The sequence below is a fragment of the Ailuropoda melanoleuca genome, chromosome 12 (assembly GCF_002007445.2).
Source record: "Ailuropoda melanoleuca isolate Jingjing chromosome 12, ASM200744v2, whole genome shotgun sequence".
NCBI lineage: Eukaryota > Metazoa > Chordata > Mammalia > Carnivora > Ursidae > Ailuropoda > Ailuropoda melanoleuca.
The window spans coordinates 19,329,132-19,340,027 of record NC_048229.1 but is presented as its reverse complement, the minus strand read 5'-3'; the positions used below and the strand labels follow the sequence as shown (position 1 = coordinate 19,340,027).

The window sequence follows — 10,896 nt, the reverse complement described above, 5'->3', positions numbered from 1 at the left end:
CCCTCGCTGCCCCTCACACCGAACGACAGCATTTACGCCGTAGCATCACCTAGCCGCCAAGAGGTGGGGCGCATGCGCAGAAGCCACCGGCTGCCCCTCTCTAGCGCGCTTACCCATGGGGCCCAACGGCCAGCTTGCTTCCCGATTGGTCCAGCTGATGGGCTGTCTTCTGCCATCTTTGTTAAGGGCACCAAGGGGTCTCCTGGCCGCCTTCAAGGTCTGGGCGGAGGCCTCGCCCCACTGGTTTGTGGATACGCGCCGAAACATTCTAGCGCGCGGATCTGTGCGGGTGTAGGGAGAACGTGCAGCGCCCCGGTGGGCATAGAGTGGGAGGGAAGCGGACGAGCGGCGCTCACGTGGTGCTAGGGACCGTCTCCTAATTCCGCGCCAGCACTATCGGTGTTTCCGGGGTTGCAGAGCGCTTTTGGTCCCGAGCTCAGCGTTCTGCGAGGTCACCGCTGAGTCGGCTGCCCGACACGACCATACCACGACAGAGACGCCCAGGGCTGAAACTGGAGTCCTTGATATTGAACCAAGGTCTTTATTTCCCCCACCTTTATTTGATGATAATAAAAAGCTAATTCTTTAAAATGCGCTCCTACTGGGTACCACGCAGCAACCCTGTGCTTGCGGCCCTGGGTGGTTGCTTAGATTCAAGGTAATAATACGTGCAAAGCGCTTAGAAGTGAGCCTTAACAAGTGAGCGCTCAGTAAAGATGGGCTACCAGTGGGTTTTACAGACGTAGCCAATAGGTGACACAACTGGCCTTTTGAACCCAGGACCACCCGTCTTTAATGGCTGCCTCTTCGCTGCCTGATACCTCCAAAATCCAAAGGATTCACAGCTTTAGTGAAGTGCAGTCATTGCTCACATGAGTAAACTGAGGTCCAGCTGGGGAAGAGTTTCTTAGTAATCTCTATCACCCAAGACCACTCACTCTGTTCTGCTCAGTTCCCTGATGTTTTGTTTTCCTTGCCTCATTCATTCAGTCATTCATTCGTCCATTCTAGGTTCTGCCCCCAAGAATCTTGGTCTGGGGGTTATACCGATCCAGTTAGACCTCAGAGCTTGATATATTAACATGGCACCTGGCAGGAAGGCACTCGAGTCCAAATATCCACCTCGCCACCTTTCACTCCTCCAGCCTCATTAACTCAACTCAAGAGCGCGAGATCTGGAGCCATGGCCTGGATTCAAATGCCCGCTTCACCACTTAGCTGTATGACTTGGGAAAGTGACCGATTTTTTGTGTGTGTGTGTGCCTCTATTTCCTTGTCTGTAAAATGGGGGTCCCAGGTGGGTGGGAGGCTTTAAGGAAGTAATCTGTCTAGTCTTTAGTCAGTGGTCTGGCAATAGTAAACTTAATAAATGATTTCTTATAGTTAATCCTTGCAACTGTCCCAGGAGTGAACACTGTGTTCCCCATTTAATAAATTAATAAAATGAGGTTACAGAGTACAGTCTCTTGCGTGAGGTCACACAGCTATAAAATGTAACTAGGAAGTGTAGCATGCCGCATTTGAACCCCAGTCTCTTTGGCTCTAAAACTACAGTCAGTCGCGGGAAAGGATTGCGCCAACCACTCAACCCCAGAGAAAACGTGAAGAATATTAATCTGTAAAACCCGAGCCTGGGAGAGGGGCTTCGGTGCGCGGGGTAATTTGCAGACGCTCCCTGCCAGCGGGGACCGCACGACCTGTCCTTCAGTCCGGGACCTTCAGCTGGTCCCGCCGCGGCTGACCGGAGCGATAGTGGAAGCTGAGGTTGTAAAGGCAGCAGGACCGGCTGCAGTGGCTCCTGCCGAGGCGGAAGCACCATGTCTGAGCCACCCCCGCGGGGTGCCGAGCGCGATCTTTTCCGGGACACGTGGGTACGGTACCTAGGTGAGTGGGGGGTGAGGGACACGGCGACCCCCCCCCCCATGTGGCTGGAGAGGCAAGGGTCGCCAGACGCCAGTCAGGGCCCTGGAGAAGGTGGAAGGATCATAGTTCTCATTCTGCATGGGCCAGAGGCGGCTCAGAGAGGGCTCGAGACTTGCCCAAGGTCACACAGCTCTGGTCGGCCCAGGCCTGCCCTCAGGGTCTGTGCTGATAGTCTCCCAGGTGTACGTTCCAGCCGGTCTAGGAGGAACCGGGTGAGTGGGCTGTCCTCTCTGGTATGTCTGGGCCCTGGCTGTGGAGTCGCTATCTGGACTCTCATACTGGCTCTGTTTGTTTGATCCTCGGTTTTCTTCTTGGCCCATAGAGATGAACAGTGTCTCTCTCATGGGGTGGTAGTTGGAAGGGTAGAATGAGATACGGCACAGGAAAGACCTGGCACAGGGCGAGTGCCTCATCAGCGGACCTGCTCTTAGTCTCCGCATTAGTGCCCATGCTTCTAGAACCCAGACTGGAAAGACAAGGGAATGATTATTATGACTGTACTCAGCTCTCCCACAATGGCTGTAGAATCGAGGTGGACTTCATGGGTGCCTTTTTATAGACAGGGAAAGGGAAGAAATAAAATCACTTATCTAAGGTCACCCAGCTACTGCTTAGCAGGCTGGAATTAGGACTAGTGCCCCCTTGTGGAGCAAACCGTCCCCGCTCCACACCACCAGAATTATTGTTACTATTATTGTTCTTTTTTTAGCGAGAGAGAGAGAGAGAGAGAGAGAGAGAGAGAGAGAGAGAGAGAGAGAGAGAGAGAGAGAGAGGAGGGGCAGAGGGAGCGGGAGAGAGAGAATCTTAAGCAGGCTCCATGCACAACTTGGAGCCCGTCGCAGGGCTCGATCTCATAAACGTGAGATCATGACCTAAGCCAAAATCAAGAGTCAGATGCTTAATGGACTGAGCCATCCAGCTGCCCCCCGCCATTGGAATTAAATGTCTCCTCCCCAACAGGCTATGCCAATGAGGTGGGAGAGGCGTTCCGCTCCCTGGTACCAGCAACTGTGGTGTGGCTGAGCTATGGTGTGTCCAGCTCGTACGTGCTGGCCGATGCCATTGACAAGGGCAAGAAGGCAGGAGCTGTGAGTGTTGGGTTGCCCCTCAACCCCTCACCCTAGTCCACTCCCTTTGTGATTCAGTCCACAGCCTGCGTGTAGTAAAATCCCTGGTGGGACAGTCCAGTCCCTACAACCTTGCCTGTTGCAGTCCATACTCCAGTCCTGTTTGTAGGGTAGCACCCCCTGTCCCCAGCCCTGCATGTGACCTAGCCTGTACCCCAGTTCTGGATGTGAATGAGTCCACCCTCAGCCCTGAATTGGTACAGTCCAGAACCCGACAGTAGTGTGGTTCTGTCCCCACCGCCCACTGGCCACTTCCCTCTCCTGGTCCAGCCTCCTGCCCCTGGTCCACAGGGTTTCCCACCTCTGCCCCTGCTGGATTAATTATCTCTTGTCCCTACCAGGTACCGAGCTCTGAAGCAGGCCGCAGCTCCAGGGTGACCGTGGCTGTGGTGGACACTTTCGTGTGGCAGGCCCTGGCTTCTGTGGCTATCCCAGGCTTCACTATCAACCGTGTGTGTGCTGCCTCTCTCTACATCCTGGGCACTGCCACCCGCTGGCCTCTGTCTGTCCGCAAGTGGACCACCACTGCACTGGGGCTTCTGGTCATCCCTGTCATCATCCACCCCATTGACAGGTGGGTACCCCTTCCAGCCTCAGGGCTCGTCCACTCTATAGGTGGAGATAAGCGCTGAGAGGTGGGGGCTGTCCCCACTTTGCACAGAACAATAGCAGCAGAGGCAGGGCTGGCAGCCAGGGCTTCTGAGAAAGAAAGGACAGTCTGTGCCTGTGTTCGGGCAGGTACTTTGGCAGTAAAGGTATGGGCGGTACCTTGAGGGTATGGGACACAGGACCAATAAATTCTAGAAAGAAAACCTAGTGTTACAGAACAACCCGAGGCAGGCAGAAACAGGTACACATTGGAGGGGATGGATTTGGGGAGATTTTGGTGACAGAAGCCCAACTGAAACTGAGTTAAATAAAATAGGAATGAATTGTTTCACGAAACTGAAAAGTCCAGAGTTATTCTGCTTCAGGCATGGCTGGATCAAGGCACCCAAATGATGTCATTAGGGGTCTTGGTTTCCGCATCCTGCTGCCCTTCGTCCCACACCACCCCATGTTGGCTTCACTCACTTTCCCCACATGGGAGCAGAGATGGCCTCCAGCAGCTCCTAGCTTCTTTCCCACTGGCTTAGCAAGCCCATAGGAAGCTTCTCATAGTTGACAAAAAAAATCCCAAGGAAGGCTGATCAGTCTATTCTGGACTGAGCACCCACCCTTGAGCCAATTTCTCTTTTCTGATTGGCCACACTTGGGTCATGTTCCTGCTCTTAGAACCAGAGAATGGGGCCAACTCAACCAGACCAACATAGAGTGGGAAGAGCAGTCCTTTCTCAAGGGAGCACAGCTGACCCAAAGGCCCTAAGTGAGCCTTTTACCGTCTCCATGCCTCAGTTTCCCCAACCGAATAAAGAAAAGGGTGATGTCTGCCACCTGGATGGCGCTTGTGTCCTGCATCTAGGAGTCCCTTCCCTAGCCCTGACCTCCGACCTCGCTTTCCCCCATCTAGCTCCCAGTGGTCACTTGCTCACCACTGTCCACCACCCCACAGGTCAGTGGACTTCCTCCTGGACTCCAGCCTGCGTAAGCTCTACCCGTCAGTGGAGAAGCCCAGCTCCTCCTGACCCCACCCTGGTACCTGGCCTGTGAATTGGCCCACTCCCTGCTCTGGTCCAACTTTCTCCTGCCATGGGTTGTGGACGCCTGGCTCCCTGGGGTCTGAGGCCCTGCCGTCTGAGTATGTTTGCACCAGATGGAAACTGAGAGACAAAGGCCTCAAGGAGCAGCAGATGCCGTGACTCACAGAAAAGGGAGACCTGAACCCCATCTGCTTCCATGGAATCTGTGACACTGAGGGGCAGTGGACCTGTCTTTTGACAGGAAAGTAACACCCTCCCGTGGAGGATAAGCAGACTGAAGCCCGGACAGGGCAAGGAATAGAGCCAAGGTCACTTAGCAAGCTGGGGACCCGGGAGTCCCAGTGGCTTGGCCCCATGGCAGTGTGGCTGGACAGACGAGCAGCAGACACTCGGAGAAATGCAAGAGCGCAGTCTCGGGCAGCCTGAGGACTGGTTCTCCAGCCAGCCCATCCCTGGTGCGGGACCTGCTCGGGCCTGGCTGGAAGGCAGGACAGCCCCCGGCCCAATAAATCCTCAAGAAGTTGAGTTCTCTTCTCCTTTTCTCTTGGGGATGAGCAGGGGTGTGTGGTGGGGAGCAGGCCCGGGGGCCCTCAGAGGTGGAGGCTGACTTCTCCGGCCACGCATGGCTCACGGTACGTCAGGTAGCTCCTCACCCACCAACGCCCCCTGCAGACGCCTGGGATCCCACCCTGGGTGCTGCCAGCCTCCTTTGGGCATTGACCTCTCTGCCAGCCTCCTGAAGCACTGTCCCTTTGGAAGGGATACCACCTGAGCCTGAAGGTGCCTGAGATGAAGACAGCCACTGTATGACTATCACAGGGGACTCCCAGGAGGAGACTCAGGAGCCTTGGGGACAAGAGAGTGACCCAGGAGGCTGTCCCCGGGAGCACTGAAGGGGGCATTCCTCCGTGATGCTGGGCCAGCCCCTCTTTTGGCTGCTAACAACTCGGAGGGGTAGAGAGATGGGGAGAGGGCTTTGGGATATGGGGCACAGGGCAGACGCAGGCCTAGGTCCTGGTCACTCAGCTCTGCCCCAAGCCACAAATCCGTTCTAGCCGAGACCCTGGCCATGCCCCTTGCAGCTGGGGTGCAGACTTGGGGGCTAGCCCTTCCCCAGAGAGACCCCCTGCACTTGAATGGGGAGTTAACAGGGGCCGAGGGACCGCGCAGGACTGCTGGTGAGACAGGATGGGGGTTCAGGCTGTGGCTCATGCTCTGGGTGAGTCTGAGGGCTGGGGGTCTCTGGTGGTGGGCCTTTCTCTGCTGCCCTTCTCATCCCACAGCAGCTGGGTTCCTTTTCCAGGCCCCTCTCCAGTCCCGCACCTCCCCATCTCCCCACCAGGGTCGACCACACCTGCATCCCTATGACATCTGGGCTCTGCCACCAGTTCCCTGCTCACTTAGTCTCTACCTTCCACCCTCTGGGATCCCCCTAAAACTGGGAGTTGCTGGCCAGAGTCAGGCTTCTGTGTTTTCGGGTTCAGCACTCGGCTCTGCCACACCCTTGTGTCCTTCCCTGTCACCTGTCTCCTAGCCTCTCCCGTCCCACCCCATACTGTTCCTCAACAGGAAGTGCTTTAGCTCTTGGCCAACCTTGAGCATACTTCATAACCAGCCCCGATGCCCCTTCCGTGTTGCCCCTCGGCTCTGTCCTACCCCATCTCCATCCCCAACCTCCCTCTAGGTGGGGACTTCTGGATGAACCCTGAGAGTGTGTGTGCCTGTTGTGAGGTTACCTGCCCAGACCCCTGATCACCCCCATCGAAGAACCCTGGCAGGTTGGAGGCTCCTGGTTTTAGAAGTGGGGGTTAGGGGTAGGTTCTGAGGCAAAGGAGGCAGTTGGCCCAAGGAGGCACTCACAGTATTGGGGGGATGGTCCTATGGAAGGTACTGTCGTGCTCCTGAAGACCGACTCAGGGTATCTTTTGATCAATAGAACCAAAGAGGAATCTGGCCTCCGGAGAGCTTCCTACTATGTGTGACCTCAGGCAAATGTTTGACCTCTGGGCCTCAGTTTCCCCTAGTATAAAGTGAGAGCATTAGCTTGATCCGCCACATTTGAGCTTCTAGTCTAATCTTTATTAAACAGATACTCGGAGACCCATTCAGCTCCAGTCATACGACCCTGGTAAGTGCCTTTACCAGAGAAGGCTCTTGGTCACTGACGTCATGGTGTAAGCATGTTCTCTTCTTGCCTTGGGACAAATAGCTTCATTTTCTCCCAACTTTCAGCATCAGTGAGGAGGTACCAGAAGGTTCGAGGTGTCTAGAGGTTGGGTGGGTGGATGGCTGTATGCCTTCTGGTGGGTTATCTTTGTCTTCGTCTGTCTCTGGGAAGCCCACTGAGGAGACTTCCTACCCAATGATCTGGTCCTTTGAATTGAGTCAGGCTTCTGACTCCAGGGGGCACAGAGGTGAGTGAGGGAGCCCTTTTCCAGAGCCTAGGCCCTTTTGGGGTCCCCTTCCCAGTGGGAGACACTGGGGCCCCAGGTTCAGGGGCCTCCTGGCAATCCCAGCAGAACCTGGTTCTGGCTTCTTCCCTTCCTGCCTCCCCCACTTGGCCCCTATTCGTGGCCTGCCAGAGTAAAGCCTGAAACCGCAGGCAAGTTAGCTGTGACCTCACCCCATCACTGTGAAAGCCATGCACCCCTCTGAGCCTCCTCATCCTGAAGAAGGCTAACTGCCGTCTACTATATATTGTTAATAAATGCTACCCTTTGTTGTCTGACAGCTTCTCTTTTTTTCTGTAATGACCTCGTGATTCTCCCAAGAATCCTCTGTGGTACCCCAATGTTTATGGCAATGTCCACAGTATCCAAACTATGGAAAGAGCCCAGATGTCCATCGACAGATGAATGGAGGAAGAAGATGTGGTGTAGATACACAATGGAATATTACTCAGCCATCAAAAATTGAGATCTTAGGGGCGCCTGGGTAGCGCAGTCATTAAGCGTCTGCCTTCGGCTCAGGGCGTGATCCCAGAGTCCTGGGATCGAGCCCCACATCAGGCTCCTCCGCTAGGAGCCTGCTTCTTCCTCTCCCACTCCCCCTGCTTGTGTTCCCTCTCTCGCTGGCTGTCTCTCTGTCGAATAAATAAATAAATAATCTTTTTTAAAAAATTTGAGGTCTTAGCATTTGCAACAACGTGGATGGAACTAGAGGGTATTATCCTAAGCGAAATAAGTCAATCAGAGAAAGACAATTATATGATTTCACTCATGTGGAATTTAAGAAACTAAACAAGATCATAGGGAAAAATAAAATAAGACGAAATCAAAGAGGGAGACAAACCGTAAGAGACTCTTAACTATTGGAAACACACAGGGTTGCTGGAGGGGGGTGGTGGAGGGATGCGGTAAGTGGGTGATGGGCATTAAGGAGGGCACTTGATGTAATGAGCACTGGGTGTTATATACAACTGAGGAATCACTATTCTACCTCTGAAACTAATAATACACTAATTTAAATTTTAAAAAATTTAAAAAAAAGACCCCTATGCGGTAGACAAGATCATCCCCATTTTAGAGATGAGGAAACTGAGGCTTGAGGTCACATAGGTACAAGGTAGCCCCATACTCCCATACTCTCCACGTCAACAACACAGTCTGGCTGGTGGAAGCTGTTGCCCAGCCCCCTCACACCGACGACAGGAGCTCTGCTCATGGTGGTGCTGATGTCCATACTAGGCCTGCATCTTCACCCACGGCCACTGGCTCTGGACACAGAGCCTTGCAGGCATGTCTAGCTCCAGGCCTAGGCAGTGGGGTCTAAGGAGTCCGCGACGCCTATTGGAGTTTTCCAAGAAAGAGATGTTCAGCAACGACTATGCCACTCATGATTTTCCTGAAGTGGGGCTGGGGGAAATTCGTTTTCTGAGAGCGGGAGCTGGTGTTGGGGCTCCTGGGAGGTGATGCCCCTGGGAATGAGGTCTCGTGCTTGCCACGTGTGAACTCGGGCTGGAGCAGTGGGGCGGTGGGCAAACCCGTGGCTTGCGTAGGGGCACCGGAATCAGGGTGCTTCTCCCTTTGCTCCTTTAATGTTTGCTCAGAGGTCCAGCAGCCTTCTAGGCAGAAGTGGGGCCTCTTCTTGGTGCCTGAGACCTGGCCCAACTGGAGGCTTTCTTTGCACATCCTCTCGCCGTGGGCCAGTGGTAGAGGTGCTCACAGGGGCCAGGACCGAGATTGTTACCTTTTTAGGAATGGTTTTATTTTATTTTTTTAAAGATTTTATTTATTTGACAGAGATAGAGACAGCCAGCGAGAGAGGGAACACAAGCAGGGGGGAGCGGGAGAGGAAGAAGCAGGCTCATAGCGGAGGAGCCTGATGTGGGGCTCGATCCCATAACGCCGGGATCACACCCTGAGCCGAAGGCAGACGCTTAACCGCTGTGCCTCCCAGGCGCCCCTAGGAATGGTTTTAACCATAGCCATTGGTAAAAATTAAATAATGGGCAGGGGGGACGCCTGGGCGGCTCAGTCAGTTAAGTGTGTGCCATCGGCTCAGGTCATGATCTCTGGGGCCTGGGATTGAGCCCCGCTTCTGGCTCCGTGCTCAGCAGGGAGTCTGCTTCTCCCTCTCCCCCTGCCCCTCCCCTGTCCATGCAAACCAGGGCATGCTCTCTCTCTCGCTCTCAAATAAATAAATAAAATCTTTTTAAAAAATTAAATAATGGGGAGAGGCTGGCACAAGGTGGCTGCGGCATGTCGGAGCGTGAAGGGCCTGGTTGGCGTAATAACCAGAGAAGCCTCTGGCCTAGGTCTGGCTGCGATGGAGCAACTGGTGGGGCAAGGGGCCACTGCCGTGTTTCTGGACCTGCCCAACTCCTATGGGCAACGGAGCATAGCTTCTCAAGCTCCGCTTAGTGACTTCTCTTGGGTAGCCTGAAATAGGTCACACCACTACTCTGGCGCTCCTGCCAACCCAGGAGATGGGTCACAGCCCCATGCCCCTGTGCAGACCCACATCTAGGATCAGAGAGGGCAAGCGACTTGGCAGAAGCCTCCCAGACTTCAGGGTCATGGGTAACACTCAGCCCTGCTCTGCTTTCTCCTCCCCAAACAGCCAGGCAGGGAGAAGGGAAGGTGGCCTCGGCCGCAGCCCCTGCTTGTCCGGAGCCTTCACTTCTAGTTGCCTCCTCCCGCTGCTACCCCAGCACCTGCTGCTTGGGCTCAGGCCCTTCTCACTCACTTTCATTCACGTAGCTTCTGGCCCCATTCCTCTGCCTCCACATGCCCTATCTGTCCCCTCCAGTCTTGGATGAGGGCAGCAGCCTCTGGCTTGTCTCCCCCCACCCTGCCCCCAGCTTTTCTATCTAGCCCACCACTTCTTAAAATGTTCAGAACAGAGTCCAGATGCTTGTGGTGGCTCTCACAGCCCTTAGACCCCACCCTTGCACCCTACCCTAAATCTTCATTTCAGCCATTCTGTCCTTTTTGGTTTCTTGAATCTGGCATTTGTCTTGACTGGGTTTTCTCATACACTGTTGTCCCCTCCAACTGGGACACTCCCTTCCAACCTTTCCCCTACTGCTTCCTGCAGGCCCACACACCCTCCCCTGACTATAGCCCACTTAATTCCTTCCCCCTCAAGGTACCATCTGATCCCTTAGGGCTGGCTTGGGAGCCTCCTCTGTGCTTCCTCCAGCCCAATAGTTCCTCAGAAGAGGGACAGACCCCTGTTGGGATTGGGGGCAGGGAGGCTTGTCTTTTCCCACCCCTCAAGCTTTGTTCAAGAGCATTCTGGGAGTTGGGATCCCAGGGGCCACCTTCATGCAATGCTCAGAATCACCACAAGGAGGCAGCACTACCCACCATGCCCTTGTTGGCTGGTTCAAACTGCCTCTAGGATTATTGAGAATAAATAGTGAACCGCTCCTCCTATGGGTCAATCCTGTGCTAAGCACTTCCTGTGATGTGGCTCATTTACTCTTTACAGTCACATTGTAGTTAGGTCCCTGTTTCCTGGGGTTGGAGTCGCTGGCCCAAACTCACACAGTCTGGCCCCCACCCCTCCCTGCCCACCCAGATAACTCAACATTCCTCCCACCTTCTCCACCTTCCCTCTCTCCCTCTCCCCTAATCTCCTCTCCTACCCCAGCTCTGATTCTGTATCTACTGACTTCCAGCCTGTGGCTCTCTACACAGTTGGGGCGCAGCAGACTCACAGGCTGTGTGACCATGGGCAAGTGACCTAACCTCTCTGAGTCT

General features: G+C 54.5%; 1 protein-coding gene across 2 annotated transcripts; it reads left to right on the top strand.

Annotated features, from left to right (window-relative positions):
• Positions 1-141: 141 nt before the first annotated feature.
• MTFP1 (mitochondrial fission process 1) lies at positions 142-5,215 on the top strand. 2 transcript variants are annotated; one of them, XM_034638126.1, is made up of 4 exons: positions 142-1,884; positions 2,884-3,011; positions 3,392-3,624; positions 4,561-5,215. In XM_034638126.1, exons 1-4 carry the CDS (start codon positions 1,818-1,820, stop codon positions 4,673-4,675), a joined length of 543 nt encoding a protein of 180 aa, XP_034494017.1. In that variant the 5' UTR covers positions 142-1,817; the 3' UTR covers positions 4,676-5,215. The 2 variants fall into 2 exon arrangements, with proteins under 2 accessions (XP_034494017.1, XP_002915611.1); XM_002915565.4 differs by having other exon boundaries at positions 1,472-1,884; positions 4,603-5,215.
• Positions 5,216-10,896: the final 5,681 nt, after the last annotated feature.